General features: G+C 54.3%; 8 protein-coding genes across 8 annotated transcripts; 3 read left to right on the top strand and 5 right to left on the bottom strand.

Moving 5' to 3' along the window:
* Nucleotides 1-433: 433 nt before the first annotated feature.
* CCOS01_13603 (carbamoyl-phosphate synthase) lies at nucleotides 434-4154 on the bottom strand (the record flags this gene model as incomplete). Its single annotated transcript, XM_060461749.1, has 4 exons — nucleotides 434-541; nucleotides 613-1990; nucleotides 2042-3722; nucleotides 3815-4154. The coding sequence occupies 4 exons, from the start codon at nucleotides 4152-4154 to the stop codon at nucleotides 434-436; spliced, it is 3507 nt and encodes a 1168-aa protein (XP_060307469.1).
* A 1646-nt stretch (nucleotides 4155-5800) lies between these two features.
* Nucleotides 5801-7398, bottom strand: CCOS01_13602 (tRNA synthetase class II core domain-containing protein; the record flags this gene model as incomplete). Its single annotated transcript, XM_060461748.1, has 2 exons — nucleotides 5801-6949; nucleotides 7003-7398. The coding sequence occupies 2 exons, from the start codon at nucleotides 7396-7398 to the stop codon at nucleotides 5801-5803; spliced, it is 1545 nt and encodes a 514-aa protein (XP_060307468.1).
* Nucleotides 7399-7922: 524 nt separating this feature from the next.
* CCOS01_13601 (uncharacterized protein) lies at nucleotides 7923-9013 on the top strand (the record flags this gene model as incomplete). The annotated part of the gene is made up of 2 exons (XM_060461747.1): nucleotides 7923-8179; nucleotides 8236-9013. 2 exons carry the CDS (start codon nucleotides 7923-7925, stop codon nucleotides 9011-9013), a joined length of 1035 nt encoding a protein of 344 aa, XP_060307467.1.
* Nucleotides 9014-9045: 32 nt separating this feature from the next.
* On the bottom strand, nucleotides 9046-10254 carry CCOS01_13600 (18S rRNA biogenesis protein RCL1; the record flags this gene model as incomplete). Its single annotated transcript, XM_060461746.1, has 1 exon — nucleotides 9046-10254. One exon carries the CDS (start codon nucleotides 10252-10254, stop codon nucleotides 9046-9048), a length of 1209 nt encoding a protein of 402 aa, XP_060307466.1.
* Nucleotides 10255-10582: 328 nt separating this feature from the next.
* On the top strand, nucleotides 10583-13138 carry CCOS01_13599 (pentatricopeptide repeat domain-containing protein; the record flags this gene model as incomplete). Its single annotated transcript, XM_060461745.1, has 1 exon — nucleotides 10583-13138. The coding sequence occupies one exon, from the start codon at nucleotides 10583-10585 to the stop codon at nucleotides 13136-13138; it is 2556 nt and encodes an 851-aa protein (XP_060307465.1).
* Nucleotides 13139-13235: 97 nt separating this feature from the next.
* CCOS01_13598 (G-patch domain-containing protein) lies at nucleotides 13236-14318 on the bottom strand (the record flags this gene model as incomplete). The annotated part of the gene is made up of 1 exon (XM_060461744.1): nucleotides 13236-14318. The coding sequence occupies one exon, from the start codon at nucleotides 14316-14318 to the stop codon at nucleotides 13236-13238; it is 1083 nt and encodes a 360-aa protein (XP_060307464.1).
* A 737-nt stretch (nucleotides 14319-15055) lies between these two features.
* Nucleotides 15056-17853, bottom strand: CCOS01_13597 (Nop14-like family protein; the record flags this gene model as incomplete). Its single annotated transcript, XM_060461743.1, has 2 exons — nucleotides 15056-17497; nucleotides 17554-17853. 2 exons carry the CDS (start codon nucleotides 17851-17853, stop codon nucleotides 15056-15058), a joined length of 2742 nt encoding a protein of 913 aa, XP_060307463.1.
* A 321-nt stretch (nucleotides 17854-18174) lies between these two features.
* Nucleotides 18175-19241, top strand: CCOS01_13596 (uncharacterized protein; the record flags this gene model as incomplete). Its single annotated transcript, XM_060461742.1, has 2 exons — nucleotides 18175-18547; nucleotides 18598-19241. The coding sequence occupies 2 exons, from the start codon at nucleotides 18175-18177 to the stop codon at nucleotides 19239-19241; spliced, it is 1017 nt and encodes a 338-aa protein (XP_060307462.1).
* Nucleotides 19242-20777: the final 1536 nt, after the last annotated feature.

The following is a 20777-nucleotide window of genomic DNA, read 5'->3' as shown; positions in this document are numbered from 1 at the left end:
GCTGTGCTTGATACGTCACAACATTCCGATCCGAAGGTGGCCATTCCTGAAAGCATAGCAGTACCCCTCATCACGACGTCTCCAAGTTCTTGATGATGTGAAAGGCCATCGTATAGTCAGTCTTGTTGCCATAGTAGTTATCCAGAAACAATTTCAAGACGGGAATAGAGCAAGAGCATGAAGTCACATACAGGAGCGGAGCAGGGGAAGAGATGTTGTTTTAAACAAGTTCTTTTCTTTTTCAACTAGAAGAAAAAGGGGTAAAATAAAAACAAAGTTCCTTATTTTTTTAATCCACCCCCTTTGCCGATATCACCATCGCCCTTCGCCGATTTCGAGGTCTTTCTTTTTTCTGTTCGTAGAAACGAGAACATTTCCGGCTAACCTAAAACTCCAAATTTTTGAAAAAAGATACGAATAAAGTTGGTGGTATTTACAAAGGCTTGCCGCCGAGGAAGTTGGACCACGGGCGGACTTCGGAGGGGATTCCCTCCTTGCGGGGGAGCTTCTCGCTCATGCACTGAGCAAAGAGCATGGCAGTCTGTTGATTGTTTGTTAGCAAATTCATTCACATCAAGTTGACTTTTTGTCATGGTGATCCGGGGAACTTACCTTGGGCTCCATGAACAGAGGGACGCCAAAGTCGACGGCGTTGCGACGCATGACGTAGTCGACGTCCATGACGGTCTTGCCACGGGCCTGGGCCAGGTTGAAGACACCGCGGATGTCGTACTTCTGGAAGACCTCGCGGAGGGCGCGCTTGTCCTCCTTGGGGAACTCAATAACCTCGACAGAGACCTTGCCCTTGGCGCTGGACTCGATGAACTGCTTGACCTCGTCGTCGGCGGCGAATAGCTTGTAGCCCATGGGGGCAAGGTAGTTGACGACGGTGGGGAGCCAGTCCTTGTTGAGCTCACCGCCGAAGAGGAGACCTTCACCGGGCTCGGGCATGCGGAAGTTCATGGTCGACTGCAGGGAGGTCCAGTAGGCCTCGACGAGATCCTTGCCGAAGCAAGCAATCTCACCGGTAGAGGCCATTTCGACGCCGAGGAAGGGGTCGGCACCGGCGAGACGGGTCCAGGAGAACTGAGGTACCTTGGTGGCGAGGTAGTCGCGCTTGACGGCCATGAGGTCGACGGGCTTGGGGACGTCCTGGCCGACAAGAGCCTTGGTGGCGGCATCAATGAAGTTGGTGCCCAAGACCTTGCTGACGAAGGGGAATGAACGGGAGGCACGGAGGTTGCACTCAATGACCTTCAGCAGAGGCTCGCCGCCCTCGGGGTTATCGGCCTTGATGATCTGCATGTTGAAGGGACCGGTGATGCGCCACGCCTTGGCGACACGCTCAGCGATGTCCTTAACACGGTCCATGGTGGTCTGGTCAAGGTTCGCGGGGGGGAGGACAAGGGTAGCATCTCCAGAGTGGACACCAGCCTGCTCAACGTGCTCAGAGACGGCGTGGAGGATCAGCTTGCCCTCAGAGGCAACACCATCGACGTCGATCTCCTCAGCGCCCTCAATGAACTTGCTGATGACGACGGGGTGGTCGGGGGAGACATTGGCCGCAGCCTCAAGCTTCTCCTTCAGGTCCTCCTGACTGCGAATGACAGTCATGGCAGCACCAGACAGGACGTATGAGGGACGGACGAGGACAGGGTAGCCGACCTGGTCAGCGAAGGTCTCGGCCTCCTCGACGGAGGTAAGCTCCTTCCAAGCGGGCTGATCGATTCCGATGCTGTCGAGAATCTCAGAGAACTTCTGTCTGTCCTCGGCCTTGTCGATGTCCTTGGGGTCAGTGCCGAGAACCTTGGCTCCGCCAGTCTCCTGCAGACGGAGGGCGATGTTCTGGGGCAGCTGGCCACCGACAGAGACCACGACGCCCGAAGCGCTCTCAAGCTCGTAGATATCCATCACACGCTCGTAGCTCAGCTCCTCGAAGTAAAGCTTGTCAGCAGTATCGAAATCCGTGCTGTAGGTCTCAGGGTTGAAGCTGATTGCTTGTTAGCACTTGGCATTTCGTAGTTGAATCTTTGAGACTTACTTGATCATCACGGTCTTGTGGCCCATCTGGCGCAGAGCCTGGGTAGCGCTCACAGCGCACCAATCGAACTCGACGGAGCTACCGATACGGTAGACACCGCTACCAAGAACGATAGTACCCTTGTCCTCGAAGGTGACGTCGTGGGAGGAGGCGTTGTAGGTGGTGTACAGGTAGTTGGTGTCGGCGGGGAACTCAGCAGCGAGGGTATCAATCTTCTTGACCCACGGGCGAATGCCGAAGGCAAGACGAGCAGCGCGAGCCTGGTCCTCAGTGCTTCCAGTGGCAAGGGCAATCTGGCGATCAGAGAAACCGAGCTTCTTGGCCTTGGTGAGCTGGTCCTTCTTGAGGTTCTCCAAACCACCAGCCGCCTCGAGCTCGTGCTGGCAGTCGACAAGGTTCTGCAACTTGTACAAGAACCACTTGTCAATCTTGGTCAGGTCGTGAACCTTCTCTACTGAGTAGTTCTCGTGGAGCATGGCCTGGCCAACAGCGAGCCAGCGGCGGTCAGTGGGGTTCTGCAGCTCGAAGTCCAAGTCCTCGAACTTGTCACCCTGGAAGCCGACAAACTTGGGGTCGACCTGACGGATGGCCTTCTGGAAAGACTCTTCGAAGGTTCTGCCGATAGCCATAACCTCACCGACAGACTTCATGGCACTGCCAATGTCGCGCTTGACGTGCTGGAACTTGGAAAGATCCCAGCGGGGAATTTTGGTGACGATGTAGTCAAGGGAAGGCTCAAAGTTGGCAGTAGTGGTCTTGGTGACCGCATTGGGGAGCTCAGGGAGGCTGTGGCCCAGGCCGATCTTGGCAGCAGTGTACGCAAGAGGGTATCCGGTGGCCTTGGAGGCCAAAGCAGAAGAGCGAGAAAGACGGGCGTTAACCTCAATGACACGGTAGTCAAGGCCGTCGGGCTGGAGCGCGTATTGAACGTTGCACTCTCCGACGACGCCAAGATGACGGACAATCTTGATGGCGGCAGATCGCAGCATGTGGTACTCCTCATCGCTCAGAGTCTGACTAGGAGCAACGACAATACTGTCTCCAGTGTGGATTCCCAAGGGGTCAAAGTTCTCCATGTTGCAAACAGTGATGCAGTTGTTGTTTGCGTCACGGACAACTTCGTACTCGACTTCCTTCCAGCCCTTCAGAGACTTCTCAACCAGGATCTGGGGGGAAAGAGTAAGGGAGCGGGCAGCCATGTTGCGAAGCTCCTCCTCGTTGTTTGCGAAGCCAGAGCCCAAGCCACCAAGTGCGTAGGCGGCACGAACAATAATGGGGTATCCGACCTTCTCGGCAGCGTCGAGAGCCTCCTCGATAGTGCCAACGGCGATGGACTTGGCGATAGGGATGTCGATCTCGCCGAGGGCCTTGGCGAAAAGGTCACGATCCTCACTGGTCTCGAGGGTCTTGACGCTGGTTCCGAGAACCTTGACTCCGTACTTCTCAAAGAGACCCAGGCGCTGCATCTGAACACCCAAGTTCAGGGCGGTCTGGCCACCGAAAGACAGGAAGATGCCATCGGGCTTCTCCTTCTCGATGACATACGTCACGTACTCCGGTGTGACGGGGAGGTAGTAGACCTCATCGGCGAGCGAGTGGTTGGTCTGGATGGTGGCAATGTTCGGGTTAATGAGGACAGACTTGACGCCGGCCTCCTTCAGAGCCTTCAGAGCTTGTGATCCTTTATGAAGAGTCGTGTTAGCCAGAAAGCTCCTTGGTGTCTGTGACTCATTCTCTACACTTGTTGAGCGCGAGTTTGGCAAGCAAACGAACCTGAGTAGTCAAACTCTCCGGCCTGGCCAATGGCGAGACCACCACTGCCAATGACGAGCACCTTCTTGACATCGACGCCCGCTGAGGGCTTGATCACACCGCTCTCAAGATAAGCCTTGGGATTCGGCGCAGATTGCGCGGCACTGGGACGAAGTGCGCTCGCGGTAAAGAGACGCTTTTGAAGCAGCTTAGCACTGCTGTTCTGGAGTTGGGCTCTGGCCAGGCCGTTGGAGGCGGCGAGGGTGAAGTTGCGGCCGGTCAGAGCCGTAGGGACTCGGCGACCATGTCGGAGGACAGCCGGAGCTCGACCTGCCAAAGAACTTGACATGGCCGACGGCATTGTGAAGGATTCAAGGGATCAATGCGACAAAGGCCTTGGGGAAGAGAGAGAATACTCGAGGTCAGAGCCAATTGAATGGTTTTTGGACCAAGAGAGAAGAGGTATTATGGCCGCCGGGGAGGGAAGGTTTGTGACTCTTCCGTGAGCTTTGTTAGAGTTGTGGGGAGGGAAGATGGTCGCAGCGGTCTTCGTCTTCAGCGACAAAAGGCGGTCCGAACTGTGATAAGATAAGGAAATTTTTCTCTCAGCGGTTGTTGAATTGGCCGATCGGGGGGGCCCAACAATGGCTCAGGACGCTAACTGGGGTGGTATCACATCCGTCTCTTCCCTCAAGGCCCCGTCTGCTGCCCCGTCTACTGCGCCAGGGACCACTTGGGCGCCGTTATCGCAACTTTCTGCGTCACCGCAGTGACTGTACACACCCTCGCACATCCATCTCTCTCTCGCTGAGGGACCACCCTAGTGTCTCCCGCCCTCACCTCTAATGAGCGAGGCTTGGGATTTGGCGAAAATTTCTGACAGTGCAGGTACTGAACAAGGTTTTACAGCGTTGTCAAAACTCTCAGCAACGCATTCTCGTCTGTAACCGTCAGATGCCCCGAGCCGTTCCCTGGCTTTTGGTTTGTCTTAAAGCGAGAGAGTATTTGAAGCTGGTGGTTCGCCCACTGGTTCGTCTCAGTCGACTCGAGCTTTGTGCATACCTTGCCTTCCATTCTTTCCTGCGTGTCTGCGGAGGTAGGTAGCCCTGAGCTCAAGGTGCCCAGACATTGCTGGCAGCTTGGACAACATGCACTGTTGAGTCACGGAAACAAACTCTTTCGGGATGGAAATAATGCTACATGTACAGTACATATCGGGAGTGTACCTTAATGATTGACTCAATTGAGACGGCTGGAGACCCATGGGGACTTGCAAATATTCCCCGGGCGTGCTGCAGCTGCTCCAGTCAATCTGGCAAGGACTACTCGACATTGGAGTCCTGGGGGAGTGACTCACGGCGCTCGCTCGCTCGCTCGTTCGCTCCTGCCCGTCTGCCGGGTGGCATCCCGTCTGTCGTCTACTCTCACTGAGGCGCCACGGTGCTCAGTGAGTCTTACACCCTGTGCCAGAGTCGAATTGCACGCACCTTTTCGTCCTGAATGAGGGCCCGAGCTTCTTACCGTTTGGGATGCGATCTGACGTTTGGCCTAACCAACCCCGCTACATCTGGCATTTGCCCCGCCTTTAGCACTCAGTGCCGGGGAGTCGTCAATTTTTCATCTCAACCATTGGCCAATGCCTCAACTACAGTCCGAGCAAATGCCGCTGAACGACTCGGAGGCGGCCGAATCGGTCCTGGCGCCGATGACACCAATGACACCGATATGGGATGTCAAAATCTATCATGAGGATCACCTGCCGACCCTTGCCAGACGTTGACAGCTCATTTAAATCGTCCACCTGCGGAAGGGTAGCCGTGGGGCAGCTGAATCTCACCATCGTCGATGGGACAGACCTGAGTCCTGACACCCTGGTAACCTCATGGTTGACAGCTTGACAGTACGACCTTTCAAAACGTGATTGGTATTCCATTCGCCAACATATGCCAGCCCAAGCTCATCTCATGTAAGTCGTGTCCCTTTTTCTACTTTCCCATGCCGAATCCTCTAGTTTTTGTCAAGTCTTACTGCTGGGTTTCTCTCAATGAAGTTCAAATCCACCTTGTGTCCCAACAGCTCACGAATGTTGGAGATGCCGTACTTGATCATAGTCGGTCTCTCCAGGCTCAAACCCCAACCGTATACTCTCAAATCCTTGGGCAGACCCATTGCCTCGAGCATTTCCGGTCTGAACATACCGCTGTTACCGATTTCGACGAGCTTGTTCAAGCCCTTGTGGAAGCTGAAAATCTCCATACTCGGCTCCGTGTACGGGTTGTACGCCGGCTTGAACTTGATGTCTGTAATACCCATCTTGTTGAAGAAGATCTCCATGAACTCCATCAAGCCTCCCAGTGTAAGTCCGTAATCCGCAATGACACCCTCGACCTGGTGGAACTCAGCCAGATGCGTAGCGTCGACACTCTCGTTACGGAAGACTCTGTCGATGGAGAAGTAACGGGCCGGAGGAGGTCTGCCGTCCGGTCCCTTTCTGGAAGCCAACTGATGAAGTACTGCGGTGGAGATGGCCGTCGTGTGCGTGCGGAGAACAAGCCTCTGAGCCTCGTCCGCAGCCCAGGGGTAACGGTAGCCGATTGAGCCAAACTTGCCATCCTGGTGGACCTCCTTGACGTTGTCCCAGTACGTCTTGTAATCCTTCTTGTCGTCTTCCGACTCGGGACCAGGCTTGTCTGCAACCTTGGGATCCGAGATGTAGAAAGTGTCCTGGAGATCTCTCGCGGGATGTTGTTGGGGCACGAAAAGGGCATCGAAGTTCCAGAATCCAGACTCGACGAATTTGTCGGTCGGCATCTCCTCAAAGCCCATCTCGAAGAAGATTTGACGGAACTCGTGGCGGACCTTGTTGAGGGGGTGAAGCGCGCCAGAGTTCTGGTCGGATCCAAGAGCCTTGAAGTTGTACGGCTTGAAGTTGGCAGTCTTCCATGAGCCAGACGCAATCATGTCAGCCGTCAAGTCCGTCTCCTCCTTCTTGATTTCCAATGCGAACTCAGGTCCCTTCTGGATCTTGTATGCGATGACCTTCTGGGTCTTGATGAGTTTGCGCTTCTTCAAGTCGGTGATGATCTTGGGCTCGTGGGTCTTTGTCTCCAGGATCTGCTTAAGCTGAGCCTGAGTAACATCTTGAATCGTGTCGGCCTGCGCACACGGTATTAGCATGTAGTGGTGACATTTGGGGCAGACAAACTTACAGTCGCAATGAGCTTGCCGTCGCCACCCTTCTTGATCCACTTCTCCTTGAAGGCCTTGCCTTGGCCGACCTTCGTCACATTCTTGTCTCCCACAGCAGCCTCAAGCTCTTGAACCGTCAACCCCTCCAAGGCTTTCCGGACCGCCTCAAAGACACGAGCTTCGTGGCTGCCGTGCTCAGCAATTTGCTTGCCCTCGGCCTCAAGGACGGCTTCCTCCCGGTCAATTGACTCGTATGTGACCATGGAACGACTAGCGAGGCGGTCCAGTGCGGCCTTGACGTCCGTGAAGTGGAACTCTGGGAAGTGCTCGGCAGACAGGATGGGATCCTTCTGAGACAAAGCCAAAAGGATCTGGGATGTAAGGTCCCCAGAAGGACCGTTGCTTGCCGTCGCCATGATTTCGTGCGTTGTTGTCTGGATAGGTGGCTTGCACGTCAAGATGTCGATGTTCGGCTCGTTGAGTCAGAGGGGCACTTGTAAATTAGGCGGGAACTCCTGGCAGAAATTTGGCCGCTGCGAATGTTGAATCGGAGGGGAGTGTGGACCCTTGCGCGGGATGGATGGAGGGGTATTCGTATCAAAGATTCTCCTGTTCCGATATCAGCAGGTGCCCGCGCCAGTGGATCTAGCTCCTGAGCTTACCGCGTCGAGTCCTGGACAGCTTGCCTGCGTGCCTGCCTTCCATTCCTCAAGCTGTGGCGTCACACTTGGTATCCCTGCAGCTGGCTTCGGTCGGCTTTTATCCACATCTGTTCGCATCACGGTCCCAACGGTCGGGAATACCTTCATTCGTGCTTTTATCTTGACAGCCAACTCCACTTTCCCTAGCCGTCATTTGCCAATCTGCTGGAGTATGTGAAGCGTCGCACTTGTCGCCACGCTGCAGGAATCCCCGCCGACACCAATGAGGCCAACGAGCTATGGTCGATGATGCCGCGCCAGAGACCCTGCCAGGCCGATCAATCCCTTTCGGGAACGACCAGGAGGATGGCAGAGGGGATCCAGAGCCTTTGAACCGCGCCGATGATGCAGAAGCTAGAGGTTCTAGAAGAAGGCGACGGCGGAAACATCGAAAGATCAATCCCGGCCTGGCAAAGAAGTTCGACTTCTTGACCCAATTACTGCGGAATCTCGACTCCATAGTATACGCAGAGCTATGCACATTATACTACATGGAGTATGCCACTCTCCCCTTCTTATGCTTCGTCATCTCATGTTCTGACTATTATTCAGGTGCTCCATCTTCCGCTTTGCAGTTCGCGTCTATGGACAACACCACTGGCTTACACCCAAGCCTGACGACTACCCATTGACTATGGCGGCAGCCCGGTCACAAGTCATATCAGTGTTTGTCCCGAACTTGCTATGTATCTTGCTACATATATTTGCATCCCTACCTGTAGCTGGCGAAGCTGCGCGTGGCTATCTTCACGGCGGCGTCATCGTCGACTTCATCGGGCAGAAACCACCAACCTCGAGGCTTGCTTTTCTAGCTCTCGACTGTATAATACTGGCTGTGCAATGTCTCATGCTGGCTGTCCATGCCGAGCGAGAGAAGCTACGGCCTATTGTAAGGCCATTGCTTTTCCGCCTGCCCCCGGCACTAGAAGAGACGATCGGCCTTTCAACCCAAGATCACGACGCCGAAGAGCGGGGCGTTTTGAGAGATGCACCTGGACTGGACATGGAAGGCGCAGACAGTGTGGAGCTCCAGTCTCTGAGGCCTAACGGCGAAGCTGAACATGGCCAGGAACCTTCACGAAGGAGATCCTCAAGACGACGCTCGTCCTCGAATGCAGCCAGTGGGATGCATTTATTCGATGTCTTCAGTTCAGGAAACGGCGATTTGGGGGAGTTCCACATATCTCACACTATTAGACACGCTACCACTGATTACTGGGGAGCGGCAGGGCACTCGCTTCAAACCCTGGGTTATACCGCGACATTGACGAGACTGTCCGCAATGAGGAGGATACCACAGCTAGAACGCAACCAGAGGAATCAGAGGTAGTCTAGATGGTATCATGATCGCATTCTGGTATCTTAAGCAATTTTGCGACCAACATTACCAACACCGCTTCCCTTGACCGAAACAAGTATATCGTTCGACTCGTCGTCTTCAACGTCCCTTAAACCCCAACTACTCGCGCCGAATGTCCGCAAGTCCCTGGCGAGCCCAACCATCTCTTCTGTTCCGATGACATCTCTTCCTATCCTCAATCTTCCTACGTCTTCAGATCCCATAGCCATCAACGTCATGACGGTGCTGGCTGATGCTTTGCTGACACATCCACCTTGCGCAATGGTTTCCAGCAGTTGATAGGCACAATTTTTGCCAATATCTTCAGGCACTACGCCGCCCACAGGTGGCGCTACTACATCTGCCGAGTAGAGAACACCTACAGAGCTCGACTCAGCCACCAAACTGAGACCGAAGCCAATGCCCGTTCGTGTCTTTGACTTGTCGGCCGCCGTGATAAGAGGTGCTGTATCGTACTGCGCTGCGATATGAATGTCTGAAACGAGAGCATTCAGGACCTCTCTTGCCGAGTGAATCATTCTGCTGTTGTTGGACGCTGAGACTCCCGTACAGTATGCGACTCCTCGTATCCTCCTTATCTTGCCGGGATTGCGGTTTAGGTGCAACGTTTTCGGAAGTCGGACCTGGCTTGCGAACCGGAGCTCAACGACACCACCGCCACCTCTACCATTCTTTCCAGGGCAGGATCGCGACAGCACTCTCAGCTCAATTCGCGCAGGCGGGATACCGAAGAGCCCAAAGAGTGGTAGGATGGCTGTGCGGAAGGAGTCGACAGAGATATCGCCGGTCTCAGTCGCAGATGTGATGACACCCGGGCCAGTGAATCGGATGTTGACGTGCGCCTTCGAGAATGGCGCGAGGAGGCAGATTGGGAGGAGAAAGTAGGTGACGCCGCGGTTGTTGTTTGCGGGGAGGTTGTGCTCGATGACGTCGCCGTCGGATGCGCCAAAGCCAGCCATCGTTCCAGTGATCAGACCGGGGTGGTACGTGATGGTCGTACCGGTGTACGAAATTTGCATAGAGCTACCATTGGTGACGGCTTCCAGTAGTCGGAGGAATGAAATCTCGTGGGGCGCAAGACCGGGGTGTGTCGGCGACGAGCTGCGAATCTTAGAGATGTGAACTGGCCGACCAGTCAGAGTTGATATGATTAGTCGCTGCGCAAAGGACCTATGTCCTGTGAACCGCAGGTACTCGGGAGCGGACGCCATTTTTGCCGTGGGTCGTTTGGGTGCTGGTGATATCCGCGGCCAGAAAAAAAAAGAGTAGACGAAGGTGGGATCTAGAAAATTATCTTTTTCTGCCGGAATATGACCGCTGAATCTGTTACAAGTGGTAGGCGGTAAAGGGAATCCAGATGTCTCTGATAAGATAAGCTCTTAATGATTCGCGACGCGCAGATGCAGGTGCACCTAGGTTCAGGGTCCATCAAAAAATCTGACCCGTTTCTCTACGTGCCATGAGCTTCCTCTCTGCTTGAAGCGCCCATTTTCTTCGCTTTCTCCTTTATCTTTATGTTGACCAACTTCGCCTCTCCTTATGTCTCATAGAACTTTTTTTCGTGACATAGCATGTCGAAACACATTCATTTGCCAGTCATGCCAGTCAACTTTGGGCTCTTCTGCCCCGCCGCCATGGGCGATTCGACATAGCTCCCGTATTGCTCAACTAGGAGTCAAGCCTCGAGGTGCTCAGAACGCACAGCGCAAATCTGCTCCGACGCCCTCCACCCAAAACGATGCCGATCCGAGCAGAGCAGCCGCCGACCTTCTCAAGGAACTGATGCAAAAAAGAACCGACGAGCCTATTATAAAGTTCTTCGAGAAGGGTGAATCCGGCCAGATTGAGCGGCTGGGGGACGAGGATGCTTTCAGAGAATCTATGGGTGGCGTAGACGATCTGAAGAAGGAGCTGAACCAGACTTTTGCGGCTGATATGCGGCGCACGCTCTCTCGTTTTCAGAATGAGGGCGGCTTGGGTGCTTTGGGAATCAACGATGTCGACTCGATTGCGAAAGATTTCGAAGACAAGCTCGGGAATGCCAGGAACCCCGAAGACACATTGGAAAGCTTGAACGCATACATCAAAGACTTAGAAAGCCAATTCGAGGCAAGAGGATTCGATGTCAGCCAATTCGATTACAAGAACCACGCGGCAACACTGGGCGTCATACAGGCGACTGCTCGCGTGGACCCCTCACAACGAAAGAAGCAACCCCCAATTCCGCAGATCCCCGAGAAAGTGTGGAGCTTCAACCAGCGAAAACGGATAGTACGATTAAACACGCTCCTCTCCCGAACGACTAAAGAGATGCGACGAGGTGAGGATGTTACGGCAAAGACTGCCCAGACGGTGTGGAAGACGTACGGCGCGGCGAGGCAATCTCTAGCCAAGGCTTGGGCGCATGTTCCTCAAGACGTTTGGAACCTTCTGTGGGACATTCTGTCGCTAGACGATGCGAAAAACCCAAGCCGTCTCACATATCTTTCGCTGCTAGCAAGAGATATGAGCGAGGCGAAGGTTGCTTTGAGCCCTTCGCAACAGCTTGTCACAGTCGAAGCCATGTTTGTGGACGGATGGGAGGCCAAGGCCATCGATAACTGGAAGCGATGTATGTCCACCCTCGGCGACAGTGGCGCAGATACCTTCAAGGAGTTTTGGGAGCTTGGAGTGCGCATGTTCTGCCAACAAGGTGATCTTGTGCAGGGAGAACGCGCGGTGAACAAGCTGCTCGAGCGCCAACTCGATCCACGCATTCTGTTGCCGTACATTAGGAGTTGTGCAACAAATCCGAACGCGGAGCCAAGGATAAAGGCCTGGGACGCATACCGTCGAATGAGGGACCTTCTTGGCTCTTCAATGGGGCTCGAGGACTACGACCAGGTGATCTCTTTCTTCCTAACGACTGGACAAACGGAATACGCTTTGCAAGCCTTCGTCGATATGATGAGCTCTAGTACGGTCGAGCTGAGTGGACGAGACCGATTGCCTTCTCAAATCGGCAACAAATTCTTCTTCGGAAAATGGCTGAAACGACTTATCGGTGCTGGAGACCTCGATGGAGCGCATAGCGTCTTCGAATTCATGCGGTTTAAGGGCATCGAAGCGGCCAGCATTCAGGTGAATGGGCTTATTGGTGCCTGGCAAAGGTCAGGTGGCGCCGATAATTTGGAGAAGGCGGACAAGTTGGCATGGCAAATGATCGATGCTCGCGTGGAGTTTGTCGAGAATCGTCGTCGACTTTCAACCATGGAAGGGCCGGTTCGTACAGTCGAAGTGTCTGTGAAATCTCATACAGCTGCCATGCCCAAGGCCACGCTCGAAACGTTTTCCCTACTTGCGGAGAATTATCGCCTTCGAAGTCTTCATGCCGACTTAGCGAAGTTATGGGACGCTTTCAGAGAAGCAGAAATCAGCCCGGACGCCTTCATGATGAACCAGTTGCTGGAGTCACACTCACAGAACGGCAACATCTCTGAGGCACGCCAGCTGTACCAGACTCTCGTGTATGACCGTCAGGTCAAACCTGATCCCTACACGTTCATGGCATTGTGGAAGATGCTTGGTGCCAATCGTCTGCACAATATTGCAGGCGATGAGCTTGTCAACGAAACCGGAATTACACGCGAGACTTTTGCAGAAATGGTTCGCTTCGCGTCTGTGTTCAAACCAGACGGTCTCGACGGGCAAATTGCGAGGAAGATCCTCCACACATTCCGCCGACTAAAGGACAAAATCGGCATCGTCGTTGCCCTCCAGGCTTTTAAGGCTGTTTTCGACTTCACTCCGCCCGAGGTTTTGGCCCTCGAGATGATGATGGAGACTACAAGTCTTGCCTGGGAGACAACGCAGGCGCGACAGAAGCTTCGCCTCATTAAGCGCAAGATTGACTCGCACGTCGAAACCCGACAGAAGTCCATTGGAGGAACTCTGACTCTTGACGAGATGTCGCTCAAGCAGCGTGGCGAGGAGTACTCGTCTTACTTGCAGACGGCGTACATGCAAGAAGCTGGTGAGCTGGCCAAGGGCCAGGTGTCGATGGTGGCCAAGGAGATGGGCGTGTACGATATATTGGCACGCAAAGGCAGGGGCTAGACGCCACAAGTCCTCTCTGTAACATCAAGATGTAGATATTGTACACTATAATGACACTCAATACTATGATACCATGCAAGCAAAATTCCATTCCCACTTAGTCGTGATCCTCTTCCGTAACACCAGGACACCCCTCCAACTCATCGTCCGGATACGTGTACTTGCACCAGAAACAGTACCGATGCTCCCTCCTCAGATACTCCACCAGCCGCCGCAGCTTCTCAGCGTCTTCCAGCTCGTTGAACTCGTCAAGCTCGGGATCCTCCTCGTCCAGGTCCTCCGCGGTGACGTAGACAACCTGCTTCTTGCCCAGCGCCGTGCGGTCGTCGGCGTCCTCATCGTCGTCCTCGTACGTCGGCAGCCGCGACAGGCTCTGCTCCAGATCATACCTCATCCTGCGGTCCCGCTCCTTTTCCTCGCGGTGGCGGGCGAGACCCCTCCAAAGGACGTTGATCGACTTGAGCGGTCTCGACGCCGCGCCGGCCGCTCGCGTCTTTTTCGTCGTTGTCTTGTCCTTCTTGCCGTCTCCCTCGTCGTGATGACTGGTGCCGTCCTCCGCTGCCCCTTCGACAACCAGCGGCTCGGCCACCTCCTCGCCCTCCTTCTCCTCCGCCATCCTCTCCGAAACCCGCTGCGCCGCAAACACCTGCGCCTGCACCCTCGCCGCCTCCCTCTCCATCCTCACCCGGTCCCGATACTCCAACGGATCGACCCTTACCCTCTTCCCCTCCCTCACCTCCTCCTCGATCCTCTCCGCCGCCTCCCTCAACTTGCGCTTCCTCTCGCTCTCCATCCCGATACCGCCCCGGTCCGCCTTGACCTCGACGGCAATCGGCTCCGTCCTGGCATCGTTGCCAGCACCAGAGCCGCCTGTCGCCCCGGCACCTGCACCCAGCGCACTGCCCGCCTTGAAGCCCATCTTGGCCATCATCGCGAACCCCTTGCTCTTCTTGGCGGCCGCGGTCTCGAGGAGGGACCGCGAGAGCGCCTTTTCGCGCGCCGCTTCCTCCTCGGCCGCGAGCTCCTCCTTGGACTTGGGCCGGCCGCGGATCTCGCCTTCGCGTTTGAGGCGCTGGCGGCGCTGCAATGAGGTTTCTGGTTGGGATTTTGCTTTGGTGGAGGCGGCTGGTTCGTCAAAGGTCATGTTCATGTAGTCGTCTTCATCGTCGGAGGCTGCCATGGCTTGCTGGATGGTGGCGGGTTTGCCCTAGGGCCTGTCCACCTGAAAGTTTTGTATAGGTGTGGGGTTGATTTTTGAACGTAAGGCTTTCGCGTTCTTGGGTATTGGGTTTGTTTAATGGTGTGAGTGAAGCCGTGTAAGCGTAGACTTGGTAGGTGGTTCTTCAGTGTTATGAGGCGCAGTGTTGGTACGTCGAATCCAGATCTTATGAGCTGGGGAATTCACGGCTTGTGAACAGCTGGAGAGATCTTGAGTCGTTATACCGGGGCGGCCTCTTAGACGAACATCTGTGATAATGGTGGCAGTTCGCCTTCATCGCAATGTTGAAGTTGAGGGATGTCGAAAGAGCTTGTTGATGCATGTTCTGGGGTACCTTGGAGTGGGACCGACGTCAGCTGGCAGGCCAAGCAGTCAATGGATGGTGGAAATTTAGTTAGTCACACTGTACAAATGCACTTCATATGGACGACTTCGAATCACCTCACACATCCGTATAACAGAACCATGAACGCTGGTGTCTCTGGGCTTTATAATGGCACTCCGTCTGCCGACTGGTTCGTTTGGGTGTGGAATTTTGATTAATGGCCCTTTGCCTAATCATGTATATGAAGCCACGACTGAGCTCTCCACCCCTCCACCTCTACTGGTATTGAATACAAAAAAAGGGAATAAACTATGCCGAAAAGCACCCGTCAACTTTTTCATACCGTAACACAAAAGACCGAAGCGCAAACCGTCTACCGGTTCCTGGCCCTCTTTCTGCCGTCCTTCTCCCTCTCGTACGCATTCGCCTCCCTGCCCTCCTCGTTCTGGATCTCCGCCACGAGCCTCTTGTACTTCTTCTCGTACGCCTCGTCCTTGGCCTTCTTCGCACGCAGGTTCTCGCGGGCCATGAACTGGGCATCTTTTCTCAGTTCTCTCATGGCACCCTTGCGCTCCTTCTTGTGCTCCTTCTTCAACTTGGCCATCTCCGCACGCTCGCGATCCGGGTCGTAGTGCTTGTTTGGGTCGTACGAGTCCTCGAACTTGGGGATGAATGTCTTGATGGCAAGCGGGCGGTGGTGGTGCAGCTCAAGCGGCCGTTTTGAGAGCTGGGCAATCTTGAGCATGCGCTCCATCTTGAGCTTGGACTTGGCGAGGTGTCCACCAAGAGCCTCAGGGAACTTCGAGCGGCTTGACTTGCTGCTCAGGTGAGCCACAATGTCAAGTGCTGGCTGGAACGTTTCATTGAAAGCAGGCTTTCCAGTCCAGGTGTCTGCAGCAGCGCCCAAAAGCTGAAGAGTTGTGCTCAACAGGGCAATTTTCTTGGATTCAGCTTCCGCACCGCTCACCTCTAACTTGGCACAGTCAGCCGGCGAGAGCTGTCGGAGCTCCGTCTTCCGCGCGTTTGCGACGCGAATATCCGCTGCAGGCTCATGAAGAGGGAAGTTGCCAGAAAGCTTCGAGATTGCTGAGGGAGCCAAAGCACACAGGGTGTTGAGAGAGAAACTCATGACCTCTGGAACGTAGCGCTTCGAGAACTGCTGATACTGGACTGCCAAGGTCGAAAGGTAAATACCAGTGGCATAGTCGCTGAGTGTTTGAGGGATCTTACCACCGAGATAGCGCCCGATGGTAAGCATAGCAGGAGTTGCGACCTGGTGGAAGTGATCTGATGTAGGGAAAGTCGATCCGATAGCAGTCAGTAGTGTCAGGTCGCCAACATGCACTGCGAGAGGGCGTTGTTGGCTGATCTCCTCAAGATGGGAACGGTACTGGTTGGCAATGTCGACGGGGAACATCTTAGCGAGGGAGTGGATGTGTCGTACCAAACTCTCCAGCACTTGGAAAGATGGGCTGCTGTTGGTCCGTGGGCCGTGACCGATCATGTCCACAAGCGCCTGAGCAAACTTGCCGAGCTTCTCCTTGTTCGCGCTGTTCAGCTTCGGATGGTACAAAGCTCGGATACGCTGCACGATGGTAGGCAGCTTATCGCTAGGGTACTTCTGTGCCAGCGCCGAGAGTTCATCGTAGCTCTGCGGACATGGGAAAGTGTAAGGCAGCTCAGAGCTGTCGAGTTCCGCGCCTCCTTGTCCACCAGGGTTTGCAAACACAGAGCTCTTCGCTTCCTCCTCGTTGAGCAGACCTTTGGTGAATTCGTCGTCTTCGGAATCGTCGCCTTGATATTCCTCCTCTTCCTCCGATTCTTCCTCTTCGCTCTCGATAGGCTCCAGGTCCGAACCGCTAGCAATCAAATCGTCCTCAATGAGGAAGTCGTCTTCATCGTCAAAGCCGAGCTCTGTCGCCGTCGGGCGGGTCTTGGTCTTGATGCCCTTTCCGAGACCGAAATCCTCTTCCTCCTCCTCAGGAAGCCACTGGAAAGCAGGATCTTCGGCAGGTTGGTCCTCCATCTCTTCATCCTCCTCGCTTTCTTCGTCGGAAGAGACAGCTTCGCCGTTCATTCTCTTTAAGCGCTTCTCTTCGAGCTCCTTCAGCCTCTTGGATTCCTCCTCTACCAACTCCTCGTCGGTCTTTGTGCGCTCTGTTGGGGCTGCACGGCGGTCCTGAACGAGCTTCTTCAGGCGCAAATCGAATTCCTTATCGAAAGTTGCCTTGTCAACTCCAGCAATCAACTTGCCACCCTCATCCTTATTCTGCGCATCCGATTTTCCATGAGCCATGAGGAGAGCGTGGAGGTTTGGCAGCTCCTTGTCCAATTGCATTCGCAGGTCCTCATCCTCGTCCTTGGCAATCTGTCGCTCGTACTTATGCATCTTCGATTTCGCAATGACTTCTTCCATGACCTCCTTCTTGGACTTTTTCCTGTCCGGCTCGTCAACCGCTCCCTCTTCGTCTTCACCGAAACCAGCTTCGCGCAGGCGCTTGAGCTTTTTCTTCGCGGAAAGGGAGGAGTCGCTGTCGTCGTCTGAGCCAAGGTCGTCCTCGTCGAAATCGTCGGCCATATCCGGATGGTGCTCAAAGTTGAGAGCCTGACCCATGTGTGTCAATTCGCCCAGTGGTTCGGCTTCCTCGAGATCGAATAGCGATGTCTTCTTGTGTGACCTCTGCTTTTCGCGGGCGAAACGTTCGAGCATTTTGTCTTCCTCGGCCAAGGAGGGGTCGTTTTCACCGAATCGACGATCAAGAATACCGCCGACTTTGTTGCGCTTCTGCATCTCGACGAGAAGTGTCTCTCGGCGCTATCAGATTTATTAGCATCGCAAAGTGCTGCATAGGAGCGGTAGTGTAGTCTTACCCTCTGCTCGCCCAGAGACTTGGCCTCGGTAGGACGGCCATTGACTCCTCTCGCTGCAGCTCCAGTCTGAGGCCTGTTGGTTGTAACATCGAATTTGGGTCCTCGTGGGTTGTGCTTCAGGTCAAAGGGGTTGAATTGTTCTCTGATTTGTCCCAGCGCAGCACCTCTTTGTAGACGCTTGTCAGTCTTGGCCTTTTCGTCCTGCGCGAATTGGCGTTTCTGCTTCTTAGACTTCTGAGGACCAGTGATTCCCTGCTCCCTCAGGGAGGCTTTGAGCCGCTTGAGTTGCGAGCCGGCCATTTTGTCGGGCGTAAATGATACTCGGCGTTGTTGTCGCTGAGGTACGAGCAAACTCCATCAAAAAGCAAATCGGTCCTCGCACTTGCCCAAATTTTTTGAGCGGGACGGTTGACTTATCTTATCGGGATGGTGGGGATTGACTGGGCGGTGGCGCAAGGCAGAACCCATGGATGCTTTGGCTTGAGCTCCGAGCATCCATCGTTACAAGCTACATACTCCGTACAGCTGTGTGCCTTGAGAGTTTCCCACACGCGAAAGCTCAATGCTTATGTATCGATAGGCGACCATGCTTCATAGGGCCGTTTTTCAGCATCAAAAAAGATGACTCTCATGTCATTTATCCGCGATGAGCGCATCATCCTTGTCGGCATTGGGGCCGCTACGTTTGGCCTGGTCACTATGATGACCCAGATGCTGACGTACATTCGCGACGACAACGAAGTAAAAGTCACTCCGCCAAAGACGCAGTACATTACACAAGAAACCGAAGACGCGCTTGGCCTTGACACTCTCGACAAGCTTCTATGCCACCCCAACTTCTCCATTCGAGATGTTGCCATCAAAATACTTTGCGACCGTGCTGTCAACGACAGCGGTACGGTGCGACAGCTCCTCTACGGCATCACGCGACCGGACTACGATACTCGTATGAAGAACCTACGTGCCCTGGCAACGCTTACTGGGCAGACTAATGGTAGGCAAGGGAACCTTTCTTATAAGACGGACGAGCTGACTGACTTCTAGACTTCGCAGAGGGCCTGTCGAAGTTGCACACATGGAGAGCGTACTCTGCCCTCGTCAGATCCCTTGAACTAAGTCTCGACGATACGGAGCGAACAAAACTCGACGACAAATACTGGGACGAATACTACCTTCGCGATATGGCTGAGAGGTTCTGCCTCATGTTCGTACTCGAGCTCATCACCAAGTACGGTGCCGACATGTTGGTCAAGGCCAAGTTCGTGGAAAAATGGTTGGCCAAACAACACTGGGGAGACACCGAAGCCGAAAGGCAGGAAAACTTCATATACTACATGGAGCACAAGAATAACCGCATCGTCGACATTGTCACGAGGATCGCACACACTACCCAAGGCGCAAAGGCGATCCTCGCCTGCAACCTCGCCGCCAAGACGAGTTTCGACCTCAACCCAGACACCAACTTGGCCGGATTCACCATTGCCTTGCAGTCCACATTGTGCAATGCAGATGTTGATGACGACGCGGAAGCGCTGCAAGCAGTCGAGCAAGTCCCTCGGACACGAGAGCACTCGGCCGAAGAACAGCGTCTTAGGCGGCAGCACCGTGAGGCAATGGTATTCAACGACGGTACCAGACCGATAGGAAGGGAGGACATAATCGAGAGAAGCCACGATTCGCCAAGCTAAACAACAAGCATGGTTCCAGCAGAAAAGCAAAGAAAAGTCCCAGCAGTACGGGCGGGATCGCGAAAGTGCCCGACAGGGACACACAATGTACGCTCAAGTATGGATTCGGAGACAGCATCAACATCGCAATGAGTAACAGGCGACGTGCCGTCAGGTTCCCTGTGGAGGAACTCCTACTCAGCACAGACCAGCGAGAGGAAGGATAGCCAGGGACACTCTTAAGCCATCGATATTGAGTAGGGGTAGGGTAGCCTCATGTCGTATGACATGAGTTGGACTAAAGGCACGCGTCAAGACGCGGCATATGTACTCCGTACGGAGCCTGGAGTACAGCATTCGCGTCTAATTGACTCGGGAGGTGGGAGACTCGACCAGAGAAATAAAGGGGCGGGGCTTCTTCCGCGAGCACCAAGCCTGCATGGGTGCAGCAAGCTTAGCAGCATAACACCAGCGATAGAGTTATGACGAGATACAAAGAAGAGGATCGAATTGCTTCTCAGGTTAGTACGTGAAATGCCGTTTTAACCCCACCGTCTGCCGTGCACGATGGCTCAAGGGGTCAAGGTGATAGATTCGCGAACCCAGGTAATTTTCATCCGATGATGGATGCCCTTGGGCGCTGGGGAACTTCCAGGCTCCGGCGTCGAGCTTTAAGAAATTAGCGCGTAAACGCACTGAACCGGTGGCACCCTGTGACACTGGTCAAGCCCAGCTATCCGCACCCGATTCGGAGGCTTGTTCCCAGAAGCTTTGACACTAGACCCCGGGACCCGTCTTTCATCTTCGGCTTGTACTGTAAGTTGTCGGGTACCCATTTCTCGACCGACCAGGCGGTCCTAGTACAGTACGGCTCATCCGGTTCATCGGGTCTTGAAAGCATGTGGATTGATTATCCGTGGAGTGCTCTCAGATGGATAATATCGAATGGGAATATGCATTGGGTTACGAACAAGCTGAACATGACTTGCGCCGTTCTGACTCGGATCAGTATTGTTTACTTGAGCTTGATGCAGGGGTTTGATACGAGCAGCACGGCGACGAGCCGGAATGCGGGCTCTCTCAACTTCTTGTGCTCCGTACGGAGTACTCTGTGCCTATTCTGTAGTCAGCAGCGCCGTTTGGCGGATCTGATGCGACGCTGTCCTTTCCTAACTGGTGCTGATTCGCATCATGCAGCCGCGTGACGGGCTGCAGGGAGGATCCATCTTCTTTCAACGGATAACCTGGAGGAGCCTCTTTCTCTTTTGAGAGCCGAGGACAGTCCAGAGTAGCAATGCCGCAATGCTCGGTACTACGACACGACTCATTCCCTGGCTTTCTTGGAGTCGGTTCGACCGTTGAGGATGAATACACAGTAGGTTTTCATGGGCGGGCTGCCGGGGTGAGGGGGTACTGATGAGGTAACATTTGTTGTGGTAATTATGTGACCCTCCAAATCCATCAGAATTCGACCGGTGTCTGTCTAAATTTGGGAGGCGCAGACGGAACGAACTGGTGCATCGAGCCAAACTTAAGATTGCCTGGCGATATTGGACT

This window comes from Colletotrichum costaricense (genome assembly GCF_030867565.1).
Source record: "Colletotrichum costaricense strain IMI 309622 chromosome Unknown Scaffold_18.1, whole genome shotgun sequence".
NCBI lineage: Eukaryota > Fungi > Ascomycota > Sordariomycetes > Glomerellales > Glomerellaceae > Colletotrichum > Colletotrichum costaricense.
Note: the sequence above shows the minus strand (reverse complement) of the source record. Positions and strands in the feature narration are given on the sequence as shown.